Source organism: Peromyscus eremicus, chromosome 3 (genome assembly GCF_949786415.1).
Source record: "Peromyscus eremicus chromosome 3, PerEre_H2_v1, whole genome shotgun sequence".
NCBI lineage: Eukaryota > Metazoa > Chordata > Mammalia > Rodentia > Cricetidae > Peromyscus > Peromyscus eremicus.
This window is the reverse complement of record NC_081418.1, coordinates 8,008,897-8,026,745: the sequence shown is the minus strand read 5'-3', so window position 1 is coordinate 8,026,745 and position 17,849 is coordinate 8,008,897. Positions and strand designations below refer to the sequence as shown.

Sequence of the window (17,849 nt, the reverse complement as noted above, 5' to 3'; positions counted from 1 at the left end):
CCCACTTTTTTCTCAGCATCCTGCTGAACAAAGTGTGGTTTTTCTCATTAATGAGACTTTGCTGTGATTTTAACAATTTTTTAACTATCATTATAACTGGAGCTGCAGTTACTTGAGAGACTTTCTTTAAACACACTTGTTAGCATGTGAGTATTGCCATTTGGAACAAATATTGCAATGTGATGTCCAAACCTGACTCCACTGTAATAAATTTAAAGGAAAACAAAGGCATAAAGTCATATTTTAAGATGAAGTGCTGACGAGCGGTGGTAATGCACACCTTTAGTCCCAGGACCCCTGAAGGCAGAGGCAGTCAAGTCTCTGTGAGTTCAAGTCCACCTGGTCTACAGAGTGAGTTCCAGGACAGCTAGGGGTATTACACAGAGAAACCCTGTCTCAAAAAAACAAAACAAGACAAGACAAACAAACAAACAAACAAAAGATGAAGTGCCATGTTCCATTTTCATTTGATGAACTGACTTTTATATTTTCCCATATTTATAAATCTTTAATTATTAAACATGACCTAATTATCATAATGTTTTATCATTAATGTACTCTACACTCCCGGACAAGAAAGCCAAAGAAGAATACCCTTTTTCCCCTCAGACTGAATATATGCTCTCACTCAAGATCCCCAGTTTAGCTATTTATGTTTGGCTCACAAATGCAGAGGTTTTGGCATAGCTTTTAAAATTGTGGTAATTTGTCAATTGTATCAAGCGTCAACATAGCATTATTGTATCGTGCACACGAGAACCAGAAAGTGATGGCTGTAAACAAGTGTTTAAAAGGCATGGCTTTCATGTGGTGGTGACATTGAGGGAAAGATGCCCCACCATGCCCCTGTGGCAGGTGGGAGAGCTGATCCTTTACCTCACCAGCTATAGCACGAGGGGGAGCAGGCCCTCCCTGTACCTTGTCTAGACAGCTCAATGGAGCTGACCCTGTTGAGAAGGATGTGGGCGAGCTGGCCTTGGAACATGGGCATGGGAGATCTAGCCCTGCCCCTCATCTGCTATATGGTGTTGTGAAAAAGGGGAAGATGTTCTCCCCTCCCCCACTATCACCGGTGACCTGTGGCAGGTGAGAGAGCTGGCCCTGAGGTCAAGAGAACCAGTGAGCTGGCCCAGCATCTCACCAGCTGCAATACTCAGGAAAGCAGGCCCTGCACCTCACCTGGGCAACTCAGTGGTGCCGACCCTGCACTGGGGGGTGCAGGTGAGCCTGCCCTGAGGTTGTGAGAGTGTGAGAGCTGGCCCTGCACCACTTGTCTGCCATGTGGTAGTGGGGGAGAGAAAAAGATGCCCTCCCCCTCACTCTTTGCTACCTGCTGCAGATGAGAGAGTTGATCCTGCCCCTCACCAGATACAGAACTAAGGAGAGCGGGCCCTGTACCTCACTTGGGCAAACAGTAGAGTTGACCCCAAGGATATGAGAGCAGGAGAATTGGTCCCACACCTTGCTGCTTACTACATAGGGTGAGCTAGCTGGGGCAGTACTGGACAGCTCACCCTGGCATTGAGGATGAAGAAGACCTGGTGGGCTGACCAACCCAGCAAACACCCAGACCCAGAACCAGAGCTATGAGTTGGTGCATCCCATCATTCACCCCATCTATGGTCTACTGGAGAATGTGAAGGGGCTGGTCCTGCAGACTCAAAGTTATAGGATCTCCATGACATAGATAAACAGCAGAATATCAAAGAGGAGCCACAGTGAGGGCTCAGTATCAATGATGTAGCAAAAGCAAAAACCAGAGACCTCAAGCCAGACCAATAACTCAATGTAATGAACACTTGCAAGTCAAAATATATGGACTAAAAGACTGTGTGACTCACTGTGTCACACTACAGCTTCCACGATGAGATTTTCTTTTCTTTTTCTTTTAAATGTTATCTTGTGCCTAGTGGTAGTTTCACATGCCTTTAATCCCAGCACTCGGGAGGCAGAGGCAGGCAGATCTCTGTGAGTTCAAGGCCAGCCTGGGCTACAGAGTGAGATCCAGAAAAGGCTCCAAAGCTACACAGAGAAACCCTGTCTCAAAAAAAAAAAATGTTATCTTGTTTTATCCTGGGTAGAAGGACAGTTGGACAGGTAGAGGGCAGATAGGAAGGGACTGGGAGGTGAGTGGGATCTAGATGTATGATGTGAAATCCACAAAGAATCAATAAAAAGTTAAATTTGAAAAAAAAAAAAGGAATGGCTTTATTTGCCCAGCTATGCAGTTTAGGAAATGCTAGACAGACAGACAGACAGACAGACAGACAGACAGATAGATAGATAGATAGATAGATAGATAGATAGATAGAATTATGGAGGAAGATTTCAAGTTCAAGGCCAGGGTGGAGTACATTATATTATGCAGCCTATAGACTAATTAATAAATTGAAGGAAGGAAAGAGGAAAGCAGAAAAACTAGAAAAGAAAAGATCTGCTAGAGGACTTCTTTGGATTCTAAAATGACGCAATCAAAGCTGTGGAAAGGTCACAAGACCTGCACAAGATCAGACCAGCCATAGACCAGCATGGGGGAGGGGCAGTTAAGGAATTCTCACCCCTAGCTGAGAGGCTATTGCTACTGGGCAAGGAAAACTCAGCGTTTTGGGTTTTTTTTGGGGGGGGGGGGCAGGGAGGGTATGATGGGGCAGGGCAGAAGCCCTTGAGAGGCTACCTGTGCTCCAACAGATAGCTCTACATCCATGTACATACAAGCAACACTGAATGAACTCTGTGACTTTGCACATAAATTTGGGAAAGAAAAGTGGGGAGGGGAGGAGTTGGAGAGGAAGGGGATCTGATTTGATCAAAGCACACTATATACATATTTGAAATTCTCAAATTACAAAAAAGATTATTATTTTAAAGTTGTAGAAAGTATTCTGTAGTAAAGCTTCCTATTGGCCTGTATTGTTGGTTGTGGCATGCTTGCTATACCTCTGTACCAAGAAGATATTTTCACTAAAAAAAGTTAATTAGGTTCACAGGCTAAGTATACAAAACAAGATGAATACCCTAGAAAAAATATCCCCAGATAGAGAAAGAAAAAGGAGCAGTGAGGTGTATTCCTTTGTCCTGGAGCCAAAAACATCATTATTCAAGATAATGGCCAAGGTCAAGAGAAAGAAACTGAAGGTCAGATAATGAAGGACATAAACACAGGTGCTGCAGAAGAAGCAAAGAGCAGACCAAGGAGTGAAGTGACTGAACTGAAGAGGCTGCAGACTCATGCCAATAGTGAGCCTATCTCATGATAAAGACAAGAAAACATGGTCCAAAGATGAATCCTCTAAGACACAAGTCTGAGGAACACATGGCAAAGAACAATCTTCTCATCGATAAGGAAGCATCTAAGTTCATCTAAAAATGGTGAAGACAGACACAGCACACAGAAAGGAAATCATCATGAGGCAGAACATCTGAACACCACTCAACATTTAGATCTCATGAAAGTCTCCATCGAAGTAAGAAAGGAAGAAGTCTTGGTCCAGGAACAGGAATCAAAGAAGTCTCAGTCCAGGATCAGAGATAAGGAGAAGTCAAGGTCTAGAAGCAGGGATAGAAAATGATCGATCAGAACACATTCAATCAAGATCCAGACACAAGCTCAACACTAGAACAAGGAGCCGAAGTTGAGCTAGAAGAGATTGGGAAGCCACGAAGAGTAGCTGAAGCCTAAACTGACACCTAGTCCATCCCCTTCAGAGGCAGAAAAACAGCAATGGACACCTAGGAAGCTCTAGTTCAGATATTGGAAATGGAAAAGAAATTGCAAGAACAACAGCACAAGCCTATGATTGGAAACAAAACAACAGGAAACAGTTTCAAGAGTTGCAGTTCAAGAATCTGGGGGTTCTGTTCTCAGTGTTGCTGTGATGTTGTGGTTGGGAACCCAAATAACTCCTCAGATAGCTACAAACGCTCAAAAGAGGCCCTGCAAGCTAACACCTGGGCAGAGACATGCATAGCTGTGCGTGGCAACTGTAACCAAGAGCGGTTTGCTGAGCAAGAGGAGGAAAGGGAAAGGCTGTGGCCAGAAAGAAGGCAACAAGGCTCAGACTGCCAGAGTGTGAGAAAATGGAGTTCTAGAAACAAGGACCGGAATGTCAAATGTAGAAACTTACAAGCATTAAGCGTGATGAAGCTGGCTGGCTAGAACTCAGTTTATAAAGAAAGCTACAAGACATTGAAGCCAAAATAAGTTTTTCAAAATCTCAATACTCAGTACAAAATGGTAAGATCACAAATGCACACACAAAGAGGAATGGGTTTGAGCTTCACACTGCCAATGCACAGAATGGATACAGTTCGAAAAGGATCAGCTTGGGACTTTACAGACCTATATTGACAGAAGGTCTTTGTTCACCAAACAGCTAGCATTCTAGCCTGGATGAGTGTTGCATTGATTTTAATTTATTGAAAAATATGATTTTGTTTATAAATAGCAGATAAGTGATACTGGTGTTGGTGTTTGTAAATAAGGTTAAACTCACTTCCATTGAACTTGACAGAACTATAAAAAGACAATATTTGTTAGCTCATGAACTCTACTTTTCAAATATATAAAAGCTTGAGGTGGCATAATATCTCATACATAGACTTCTTATGTTTGATGTCCTGTGTACTTTTACACTTAAGCATGTAAGTTATTTTTATCCATTGATACATGGAAGAAATGTTATGTGGATGCTCTATAGAAGAGTTGGCCATTGATAATTAAAATGGTTTTCTAAAAAAAAAAAATTTGTGGAAAGGAGGTTGAGTCTGGACAGAATTGGAGAATCAAATTCAATAAAACAAAGATACTCTATTGATATAATGCTTTAATCTGTGCCATCTGAGATTACTTCTGACTCTTAAAAAAAGATAAATTCCTGTAATATTTATCCCTGATTCTCACATAGTATTTACATACCCTATGAGATACAGAATATCTCTAGGCAAATCTAAAAGTGTTCTAATGTCTTTCATTGTGAAAGTGTATGTATACATATTTATAACTTGTGTTATATGTAAATTGAGGTGGAGGAACTTTATGTTATAGAGATAAAGTAAAAACTTCAACTAATAAAGCCTGTTAAGAAAACATAACTAAGTGATACTTTTGGATGAGTTTAATAAGTTAATTTCATATAACATATTGAGTAAAGAATAAGGATTTTTTTATACTTAATTCCTAATCCTACCACATAACACCCATGTAGCCTTACTAGCACATCTTCCCCTAAGGCTTAGAGTTTAAGCTTCAGACAATCTTACCTATTAAATAAGATAATAAATAGAACCTATTTTGTAAGGAAGCCTTAAAGATTAAGTGGGTTAACACAAAAAAGCAGTTAGAGCTCAGGAAGCAGTCAGAACTTAATGTAGTTTTATTTCAATGTGACTGTTTTACAAAATGCTTTTCAAGTATAAATAAAATATATGATCATAAGGTTAACACCATTACAGTTGTACTGGTATGCAGTGATTTTTCTATCTGTAAAAGTAACAAGAATTACTAAATATGGATGTGAAATTTTTATTATTTATTCATATTGTATGGATTAAGAAGCCATGGGGATTGATAAATCCTTTGGATAAATCCTTTCAGTTTAAGGCATAGCTATATTTTAATGAAAGAACATGCTTATAGTTGACTTCATGCCTGTCTTAAAAATTATGTAGATTCACTACTTTAGAACTTTAAAAAATAATATTATTACTGGTAATCATCAAATTTTGGATTTTATCATTACTGTGGTGTTCCCATAATTCTACCATCTTGATAACTAAGTCTGAGCCACATAGAAATTTAAAATTCTATTAGTTTGTGCCTTGCTTAAGTACACCTGCTTAGAAGGACAGTTATGAATCCAAAGTATTGAGCAAGGTTGGCAGTTAACCTGAAGGTGTTCAGATTAATTGTTCCCATAACTAAACAACAAACACAGTATAAAAGAACATACCCTGCCAAGAACTTCCCAATTTTTGGAACTGGAACCTTTCAAGTTTACTGAAAATTATACCTTAACTAATACCTATGTGCTTACTATCTAATTTTATCATCAACAATTTTGCTATACTTGCTTCAGATGTTTTTATAAAAGTAGATACATTATAGGTACATTTGGAGCCTTTAAAACTACTTCCACATCGACCTAGAACATTTACTTAATTGAAGTTAATATTTATACTTCCTAAGTCTTCCTGTGGTATTAATATAGATGTCTTATGTACAAATGTACCCAGTGATTTATACAATTATTTAATGATTTTAAATTCACATAATGATAACATTTAAATGTTTATCTTTCTGCAAAACTTTAAATAAAAATATTTTCAGGTATTTGATTTAATTCATCCTGTTGCTTATTGGTTCACTGATTGAATATATAAGTACATATTTCACTTATTAACTTTAGTAGAAATAACATTATGGTGAATAGTTTTGAATAAATTCCTTTTGTACAAGTAAGAAAATTCTCTGAGGTAGAAGCAGAATTAGTAGAATTGAAATATCCTGGATAGATATATATATATATATATATATATATATATATATATATATATGAATGTATATATATATTAACTTAAACTTCACTAGATAGTGACAAAATTATAGACAAAATATATATACAAACTTATAATTTAATGAGAATTCTGTTCGTTAAAATCATTGTGTAAGCATTTCTTCTAAAGCATCTGTAATTTATCTTTATTGACGAACATTAAATCCTATTCTTACTTTTGTACACTCAAATGGGACGGTTAGAAGTGAGAAGGGCCTGGAATCAGTTTGTCATGGCTAACGTGAGGTTTGGTGAGACACAAAACCCACAGCTCAAATTTCACTGCATATTACAGTACAGCCTTCAAAAATCAATGTTCAAGCCTTATCCCAGAATAATTACATTGTATTCTCCTGGAGTGGAAGGCGTATGGAGTCTTGACTGTCTTTAAGGAAAAGTAGCCAGTAAATTTAGACAAGTATCCAAGACTCCCTAGTAAATAGATGACACCTACCAAAAATAAAATGTTATTTCATCAGTGAGATGTAAACTAAGATGGAAAATCCAGAAAAGGTGAAGCTAAGGAAAGGCCTTGCCTGTGGGATCACCATCTGTTAATCACAGATAGCAGTTGCCTAGTTCCAGCTCCAGCCACCAGTTCATGCCAGCTGTATATTTAATTCGGATAGATTTTCAGTCTCAGTTGGTGAATGTATATATACAATATAAGCTTCTAATGATTGCTTAGAGACAATGGAAGAATTGGGGATTCATTGAAATGCCCCAAGTTACAATGAAGGAAGGAAGATTTTAATTTAGTTTCAATTTTAATGTAAACTTGTGGCATAAGACATTCAAATCTGCTTCATAACCATGGTAAATATCATACTTTAAAAGGAGTTTCAAATACCCTTTTGGGAAAGTTTTGAAATTTCATCTATTATAAGAGCCATTTGTCTTTATTTTTCTGTAAAGGCAATCATTTCTTTACCTTTCTTTCTTTCTTTTTAAAAAACAAAAGAAAACAGGGTCTAATGTAACCCAAATTGGGTCCAAAGTAAGTATGTAGCCGAGGAAGCTGAATTCTGTTTCCACCTGTGAATGCTGGTGTCACACTCTTGTGCCACAATGCCCTTCTCTTGATATCATTACTTTTTAGGCGCGGTTGCGGGGAGACAATTTAGCTTTGCTGACAAGATTAGGTGTAAAACTATCAGAAAGTTGGACTATATTACTATTTATGAAGCACAAAGATATTAACATTATTATATAGTTAATGTAAGTCTCTCCCACATTTAGGAAAAAGTAAAATTTATAAAGTATAGTCCAAAGTCATGCAGGAATTTATTTAAAAACATACTCAGTAATACAAGCAAAACTCAAGACACCCAATATATTTTCAAAATGTCATTGTATGTTCAACTTGAAGTTGAGTTTCAAGATGCAGTGGCCACACAGTGGTATGAGGCCACAGATCTGGCACATGCTGCATGTCCTTCAGTGTGACCAGGAAGTCATCAGTTAAATGTCACACTAACTCTTTTCTCTCTTCCAATTCAGTGCTGAGCACAAGAGAAGAACTAAATATGTCCAGAAAAGTCTTAATCCTGAATGGAATCAGACAGTAATTTATAAAAGTATTTCCATGGAGCAGGTATGTAATTATTATTTTATAAATGACAGATGTAGGCTGATGTAAGTGTAGTCATGGCAACATTATGGAAGAGTCAGGGCCTCTATCAAGGTTTCCCACACACAGTAAGAGTCCATTAAAGACACGAAAGAAATATATTCAGTGATAATAAATGAGGAAAGTTCAAAGGTAAAGTAAAAACAAATGCTCATATTTTAATAAAGCAGCCAAAACATGAACAAATAATTTAGTGAAATGAGGCTTTTAAAATATTTTTAGATGAAACATTTTCAATAGACTGGGTCAGATTTGCACATTGGGAGGAAATATTTTCAACTGGCTGTATTTGTTTTTTTTTTTCAGAAGGAACATATAAAAATAAGATAAAATGTGTTATTTATTCTACCCAACTATGACATAGGAATTCATTTCTGTAAATTGAAGTTTCCCAAGAGGAGAAAATTAAAATTAAAATTGTGAAGAAAGTGTAATGGTGACTATCATAAAACATCAAAACCAAAAATAAGTGTTTGGAGACAAAATTATATTAGTGCATATTTTTTAATTTGAAAGAATGTGAATTCCATAACTGTCATAAATAACAGTAGATAAATATCCCTTTAATGCCAGCATTTGGGAAGCAGAGGCAGGCAGATCTCTGTGAGTTCAAAGCCAGTCTATTCTACAGAGTGAGTTCCAGGATAGCCAGGGCTACAGAGAGAAACTCTGTCTCAAAAAACAAAACAAACAAGAAGAAGAGCAAAAAGAAAGAAAAAAAACAGAAAAGTCATAAGATAATTTACAGGAAACAATCTTTCAAAATGAAGTTCTGGTTTGCTCTCTGGAAGGTGTATATGAATATAAAGTTATAAATTAATATTAATCTGGGTTCTTTAAAAAGTTAAATTCTACAGAAGTAAAAATGCTTCGTTTTTGGCAATGATTGAGATGAAGAAAAATGTAAATGCTTTAGATTCATGGCTTTCGTATATTTAGCAAATATAGACTGCTTTTTGTTAAGTGAGTAGTAAGAATGACATAAAGTGAATGTGACCAGTTTATTCACAAAATAATGAGGGCTCCTATAATCAAACACTAGATTGAACTACAAATTAATCATTACAATTTCACACAACATTTAATGTAGAATCTTAAGTAAAATACCAAGTACTTTCATAAAATGAAAAGAATTCAAGGTGAGAATCATCTATGAATATACTGAAATGCATGTTGGAGATATGGGGTTGATGACCACTGTATCCGAATGCAGCTCATGAAGAAGACATTGGAGGTGACAGTTTGGGATTATGATAGATTCTCTTCCAACGACTTCCTTGGAGAGGTAAGTCTTTCATTTCCTTTTTTTATACTGTCCCCATATGCCACAAATTAAAGCATGATGAAAAATAATTTTTTTTGCATTTATACAATAGTGGTCCCTGACCAACATCTTTTGGTGGGTAAGTTAATTTCCTGAGTTACTTTTTGAATAGGTAAATAGAAACTTGAGAAATGATTTTCAGTCTACCATTTGATGTGCTTTTTAATTTGGTTAAGATTAAATAGTTTTTTAGCAGGAAAATAAAAAAATCACAATGTGGTTACAAATGAGATCAAAGATAACAAAAGAATTAAAAACTAAGCTGGATTTTTTTAAAAGCAATACCAGTTTCTTGAATTGCTCTTCCTTACATATAGAGATGTAACATTTCACATTGCTATTGATGATTAAATATCATGCTAAAGGTTTTCAAATGCCTTAAAAGTTAAAACTAGATGCAAGAGAAAACACTTGAAGTAATTATTATATAACTTTGTTAGAAACCACATAGGTCTAAGAACAGAATCTGGGAGAGTGAATGGACCTTTGGGTGTTTTCATCAACAATATCAAAAAGCCATGACATTTATTTAGTGCTTTTACATTATATGTATGTACACACTATATGTATATGATTTCCAGGAAACCTAAAGCTTACAAAATGTGACCCTTTCTTGCTTGGAACTGTGTGTGCTGCATGTGTTGTCTCTATAATGAGGGCTTGTTTGAATCTACAGATACGATTCCTCTCTTTCCCGTCAAATCTGCACCACCAAAGCCTGGCATTCAGAGTCCTTCCTAGTTCAGCCACTATACTAGTGTTGATTGTGTGCAAAATTATTCTAGAATAACAGGTTTTAAATTATAAATAATAATTTATAAAAATGTAAATAGGTTATATTTGGTTTACTGTCATATTTCAAAATATTGACTTACTGAAGTCCTTCTGATTTACTCTTGTTTATATGAACCTAAATCATATATCTATATTATTTATTATTTATGGACTCTAAGATGTCAATGACTGTTAAAAACACAATATGTGTGTGTGTGTCCCATAACAAAAGGAAGAATGCTAGATAAGCCGTGGCACAATGCTTTCTCATCATCACCTGGTAATCAGATCTCTACTTAAAACATTAAAATGTGCTTTAAATGGAAGAAATAAGCTGGTAATTGCAAATTACTCATTCTTTTCCTTCTTTTATTTTGCCCATCTTCTGATCAAAATCATACATTTCTTCTGAAGTAAAAATAATTTGATAGAACAACCCAAAACAACTTGTGTTTCATAAAAATGATGACTTATGACTCTGATCTTTTCATATTACCCAAGTAAATTAGGGAATAGTCAAAGAAATGATAGAGTTCAGTTTAATCCCACATTTATTAAGCATCTCAATATCTTAGCTGAGGAAAAATTAGTAAATACACAAAGAAAGGTGACATCACCATCCTTAAGGTTGTGTTACTCACCTGTTACATCCTTAGTAAGTGCTAGGTTATGGAAAAACTAACAAACCAGTTATAGCTCAATCCATGTACTTTACTGCTTCCTGTCCTTTTCCAGGTATTGATTGATCTATCTAGCACATCTTACCTGGACAACACTCCTCGGTGGTACCCGCTGAAAGAACAGACCGAGAGCATTGACCATGGCAAGTCTCACTCCAGTCAAAACAGCCAGCAGTCCCCAAAGCCCTCTGTCATCAAAAGCAGAAGCCATGGCATCTTCCCTGACCCATCCAAGGGTAGGAGACATTTCAAGTAGAACACAGTTGTTTGTCTGTTTTTTTGAGTCAGTACCTTCTTGAGTTTGAGTGCCTCTGTGTTTAATATGCATGGTAAAGTTTAGTTCCACTGGGAGAATTAATGTGGTATCGTGAGAAATGCGCTGTGAATTAGGAAGAACGGGCTTTGAGCACATATCAGCCCATACTGAGGTGTTGGCTTTGCCTTCTGCGTTTCCTCGTTTTGTAAAAATGAGATTGGACTACATAAGCTAACTATATTTCTGGAAATCCATCCTAATAGGCTTTTAGAAAATTCACTGAGCTATTTCATAAAACAATATAAAATTCCTTCTAGTATGTTGACTAAAAACGTGACCATCATTACCATTAGGTATATTCCTTTTAACCGTTTGGATCTCTGAATTCTCATACAGTCAGTCTACAAAGAAAATTTTACATTCTATTTTTACTTTTCCTATAAAAAGCATTTTCCCATTTCATCAAAACAAATGGCAATTCAAATTCCTCAAGTCTTTCCTAGATGTTGGATTCTGATTAATTTTTAATTTAAGTAAGTGTTATTACACATAGGGTTTAGCAATAGGCACAGCATTTTATTGGGATGAATTTTCCCTTTATTTTTTAACAATTATTCTACAACATAAGACTAATATATAATGTATATATATAAATATCATCAATCTATATAGGAGAAACATGTGGTTACTGGATACATTATAAGTATTAAAGACAATTAGTGAGCACTTCTTCCTTCTGAGAGTGCTTTTGTGTACATCAGAAGGGGACAGATTGTATGAAAATGCTCTAGAGGATGAGAAGCCGAGGTCTCATCTAATAGGCCACTGAGTTAATATAACTGAGACTCTGACAACAGAGACTTTAGAAGATGATTTATGCATATCCGTTTCAACTTTGCCATGCTCAACCTTCTGGAAGATGATTAGTATAAAAATCTCATTCTTCTCTCACTCTGGTCTAGTTCTCTGCATCCATACATTCTGCTTCCTAAGACAATGAATCCACAGACGCTCTATTCCAATATGTGCTAATCTGCTCATCCGACATTTCACTATGGTTTTACTTAAGCGTGTCCTGCAGCTGAATAAACCACTGTCTTTTACCAGCCTCTACAAAAATGAGCAGAGCTGCTGGGGAAGGACCAAGCGGAGGCAGGCATCTATTACCTGAGGCTGCTTACAACTCATTCTTGATGAATAAGTCACTTTTCCAGGCTGGGCTCCCTTTTCTTCCTTCCCCTAATTGCTTTCAAATCTTCAATCACATTATTGTATGGTTTGAAGTTGCATAAATGACCCATGAAAGATAGCGTTAATGTAAATTTCAAATTATGTGTGGACTAGTCTTTGACAGCAGGGGGAGCTGGGGAGCAACTTTAACTCATTTTTTATCCTTTCATAACCAGACATGCAAGTTCCCACCATTGAGAAATCCCACAGTAGTCCTGGTAGCTCAAAATCATCATCAGAAGGCCATCTCCGATCTCATGGACCATCACGCAGTCAAAGCAAAACCAGTGTCACTCAAACCCACCTGGAAGATGCAGGGGCTGCCATAGCTGCGGCCGAAGCCGCCGTGCAACAACTCCGCATTCAACCAAGTAAAAGACGCAAATAAATTCCTCAGCATGGCAGCTTAATGTTCATCTGTTGCCTCTCTCTCCTGCTGTCTTTCCCTGTTTGCTTTCTGTTTTTTGGCATCCCCTGCTCACTCTGTTCTCTGTCCTTTTGTCTGTGTAAGAACAGTATCAATACATAAATATGCTCTTCCGCCTTTCGTTTTTCTTTTTCTTTTGATTTACATAGACAAATAAAACTGGCTGTTTCTCCTTTGTTCCCACTATCCATCCAACCTGGCTCATAGTATTTGGTAATCATGTCTGTGAGTTTGCAGGCACAGCAGTGTTGTGTGTGTGTGTTTGTGTGCACTTCCTTCTCCTTTAGAATACATGAACTACAAGCACAAGCGACTGCCAGTTTCCTAGCATTATCCCCACAAGAGCAAGCACAGGACACACACACACACACACACACACACACACACACACACACACACACACACAAGTCAGGTTAGCAATGAGATACTTGGACCTGAAAACACTCAACATTTAAGCAGATGCTTAGTGAGACCAATAGTCACATTCCAGAACCTAGGTAAAAAGCCATTTGAAACAATGTTTAAAAACAGGATGCATGGGAAAAGAAGCTAAAGTATGAACCTCAAAGTCTCCTGAGGAATCTGCAGAAATTCGTGTTCTCAAAAATACATACTTTTCCTATGCATATAAGCTTAAGTGATGAGGCAATGTAATCTCATTAAGGGGCACAATCTGGTCCATTCTGTTGGATCACACTTTGTACAGAATAACAGAATTTACAGATTATTTTTTTTCCTAATCAGTGGACTGTTTTAAAAGTCAAGAAGTGCCATGTCTAGTAGTTAGTCCATTAAAGTCTAGCCATTCACTCATCTTTAATTGATGAGTTTTCACTTGTGATATTTTCTGATACAATTCTATAAAAGTCTGAGTGCAGATGTTTCCTGGCTATAGATACACTGTCCCTTCCGAGCAGCATCAGCCAGGGCATGGAAGTAGCTTCTTCTTTTCCTCCTCTCTCTGGTCATCATTTCCAAGGAAACAGCCAGTTTTAATCCCCTTCAGTGCTGTGCATGTGGTGTCGTTTTGGCATTTGAAAACACGGTTTCAGCAGAACAAAAGCACACTTCTGTTTGCATGAATAACATCGAAGCTGGTTCCATCTGAGGATACACTCTGGGTTTCCATTTCACCCACACTGCCACAGCAGCACATAAAAGCGGTCAGTGTAATCATGCCAGGAAGCAGCACAGACACAGCATAGCAGGTGTCCTCCCCATTCAAAGAACTCAGTCTGATACTCTGCCTCCACCAGCCAATGGCAACCAAGACCAAAGCCAGCTAGCCCTCAGGAAGGTGATGTCCGATGGACCAGTCAAACCAGAAGGAGGTGAGCAGAAAGGCCCTGTTCAAAGCACACAGCCAGACTGTCCCCCAAATTTAAAGCTCTCATCCTTAATTTTTAGGGATTGTCTAATGAAATATGTTTATCCCCTTTTTAATGTGCTTTTGTGGGCATGGCATTTTAGGATTTCATCATCACCATGTAAGTCCCAAGATCAGTCTCATAATATATTGACTACAGTGATTTGTATTTTTCTATGCACTGGGCGTCTTTTGACTTTTGTTGGAAAATAGTTTAACAGTATTCATATTGCAGAATGGAATGCATGCAACTAACCTAATCTGTTCAAGCATGACTATAAAATATGTTGCATTGTGATAAAAGTTTACATTGCTCACAATTCAAGTTAGCATACCAGTTGGAATGTAGATACAGTTTTTGTTGCGTATATTTGACGTGTAACTTTTGGAAATGCTTGGAGGAAAGCAAAGGAAAAATTGTTAATGCACTCATTCACCACGGCACAGAGGAAGTTCTCTCCTGAGCCTACAAGCAGACATCTGTGCGTGTTTCCTTAGCTGTTAAGTGTACCAGCTGTGTTGGGCATGTGAATATCCAAGTGCCTGTGTAATAAATAAAGTATCTTTATTTCATTCATAAACTACTGGGTTCTGAGCCATTGTTATGTGATGCAGCATAAAATGAGTGTGTCGGTTTTGTTTTTATTTTTTCTCCTTTAATTCCTTTCAGTAGGATTTGGTCACTGATACATGCTAGTTAGAGCTATGATGACAGAAACATTGGGGAACCTAACAAAGTTTCACACTGGAAACAACCTAAGCCGGAAGGAAAAGCCTTACAAAATAAAGTGGAGCTCACGTGGAAACATAAATGATTGATGGAATTGGCTAGCAGGCACCCCTTTCACTTTCCCTAAACTCCTCCCCTTGTCTGGTCTAGTTGACGATCTTCTCAGATTTTTGCAGAGAGGAAGGAACATCCCATGAGTCCCTGCTTTGAATATGCAGCTAACTTTGATGTCTCAGCTATAGTAAGAAAGGAGAAAACTGATAACTGTGGCTATATTGACCCCAACGTCTGGAGTGTTCACACAACTAAGAGTCACTGCCCATGACAGGAATCAAACTAGGACTGCTTTAATTTTTTTCTCCAATTTAATTCAAAATCACATCTAAAAATTAGTATTTTTCTTAAATAATTTCCACTCCTGAAATACTCAGTTTTACATATCTTCCATAAGTCAAAATTATACCTTTCGTCCTCCTATAGCATTTCCGTTTATTCTTAGAAAATTCAAAACATATGATGTGCTCCACTCACACATACCAGATATGTGAGGGCAATGGATGCTTGAGGCGACAGACAGGCAATCCACTGAGGGCCCCTTTAGATGTCCAGTTGGCTAAGGAAGCAGATAGCCTAAAAACAACACTGAATATATGTTTTCCAGCTCAGTTTAAAGACTGACACCAGAGTGCAATCTCCTTTTCCTTGTTTGTCTTCATAGAATATTCTGAACATACTTAAAATACTACTCCTTCCCAGGCATAGTGCCAGATGCTTTTAATCCCAGCACTCAGAGGCCGATCTTGTGAGTTCTAGGGCACCCAGGACTACCTAGTGAGACCCTATTTCCCCACAGAAGATGAAGAAAAACAAAAGAAAAAAATTCTACTTCTTACCTTTTATTCTTTCAAATTACTTGAGTTGATCTCTAGTTACTCATTGTCTTACTTGAGATACTGCATTGGCTTTAAATGTCACAATAACCATATTTCTGCCTTATTTTTAATATTGTGATTTAGTTATTATTATTTAATTGTAAGATTTTAATCATAGACTTGTTCTTAAAGTTTGTATGAAAATAATTTACTTCATTTTCTTTGCATAATGCTCAAATATATATTTATATTTAAAGAGCTATAATTGAATTAGAAGTCACTCTTTATTGATTTCAAATCAGAAGGAAAACTAAGTAACAGCATTTTTCTTATTTATTTTGTCCTAATAAATGAAAAATTTCATTTTCTAAAATATATATATTTTTCCGTTTCTATAAGTGTTATAATAATACAAGTAAATAATAATTCTTCTCAGTCTTTATCATAAACATACTGTAAATTTAATTATGATTTACTTGGTCTAGAGACTAAACTGACCAGGATTGTGAATATAAAAACAAACTAGCAAGACCCTGTTCACTCCTTCACTTTCTGCAGAAGTAGTGGCAATATTTTTATGTGTTCAAATAAAATTTTATCATTTCAATCCTCACAATGTAGTTCATATGATCCCATTTGAATTCTGAAAATAACAGTCTATTTAGATAGTTCTTACCGTTGTACCAAGTGTTATGTCATCCGTTTCTTATTTTATCACAGGAAGTGGATGAGGTAGCCATTCAGCTCTTCTCCCCTGTCCTACAGGTGAATAATCAAGTGTCAGGGGGTGGGGTGCTAAACACACAGCTCGAAGGTTTCTGAGTTGTCCCTATAACCCTTGTCTATGGCTTTGAACTCGTGAATTCTAAATTTAATAGTGCCTTTGAAATCAAACTCTCTTATTTTAAACAATTGTGATTTACTGGTATTGCTAAACATCTTATAAATTATTAGAAGTAGCTAGAACTGGTAGCTAGAACAAATTTGATATTCTCGGCCTACATGATGCTGCTTCCACTGCCTAAAGCACAGAGGTAGCAGGCAGGTCTCCAGAGGAAGCTATGTGTGCACCTGTAGGTATCTCAATCAAAGGTGACAAAATTGTCCCTAAAGACCTTTGCAAATATTTTTATAAGCTTCTCAGAAGATTTATGCTTAACATAATATATGGGTCAAGCAAGAGTTATGGAATAAGCCAATGGAAATTTTCTCTCCCATTGGAGTTTAGTTGCAGACGAGGAAATCTGAAAGGAAGAATTAGGCTGATTGTTCCAAATCAGCCTGATGCCAAATATTGGATTTGTAATAAGAAACCTTAGCAAGTACAAGTGTTTTGTTTGTTTGTTTTCTTCCGCTTCCTTGGTTGAACACAGGTTCTACTACTAATATCATAGCAACCAGGAAAGAAAGTTTACAAAGCAGTTTGGGTTACTTTCATTTTTACCATTTTTTTTAAATATAGTTTTTTTGTTTTTGTTTTTGTTATTGTTTTTGAGGGAAGGTCCTGCAGAGAGGCCTTATAATCCAGGCTAGCCTGAGACTCACGATGGCCCAGGCTGGGGTATAAAAACCACACCAAGCTCTTTATTATACAGTTTTGAAGATCATACCAAAACTCAGACAAGCATCAATAGTCTTGAACTCTGGACAGTTAACTTACTTGACAACTAACTACTGAGTTTAAGTGCAATTTGCAACTTCCAAACAATTTTTGTTTAACATTAAGATCTGAAGTATGCATTTTAGGTTTGGAAGTAGATAATATAGGGTAAGTGTGCATATCCTCCTCCTGATCAGCAAAATAAGAGTGATTTGGACTGATTGAAGATTTGACGTGAGAAGACACTGTCTTACATAAGAGATAGAGTTGAAAGTTTCTTGGTGTGGCCCAATTGTGTGAAGAATGCCCGAAGCTATTTCCACACGTGGCTGCTGGAAATACCACGGTGAATAAACCTCACTGGGGGGTGTTCCATGTCGTGGGTTGCCTTGGCAAACTCTTACCAAGC

General features: G+C 37.0%; 1 protein-coding gene across 2 annotated transcripts in view; it reads left to right on the top strand.

Annotated features, from left to right (window-relative positions):
* Pclo (piccolo presynaptic cytomatrix protein) overlaps positions 1 to 14,819 on the top strand; it is an 83,158-nt gene extending 68,339 nt beyond the window's left edge. For both annotated transcript variants that reach the window (XM_059257267.1, XM_059257265.1), the window contains exons 10-13: positions 8,052 to 8,145; positions 9,395 to 9,466; positions 11,015 to 11,195; positions 12,622 to 14,819. In XM_059257267.1, the coding sequence (XP_059113250.1) occupies positions 8,052 to 8,145; positions 9,395 to 9,466; positions 11,015 to 11,195; positions 12,622 to 12,833 (559 nt within the window). In that variant the 3' untranslated portion in view covers positions 12,834 to 14,819. The remainder of the gene's footprint in view (positions 1 to 8,051; positions 8,146 to 9,394; positions 9,467 to 11,014; positions 11,196 to 12,621) is intronic.
* Positions 14,820 to 17,849: the final 3,030 nt, after the last annotated feature.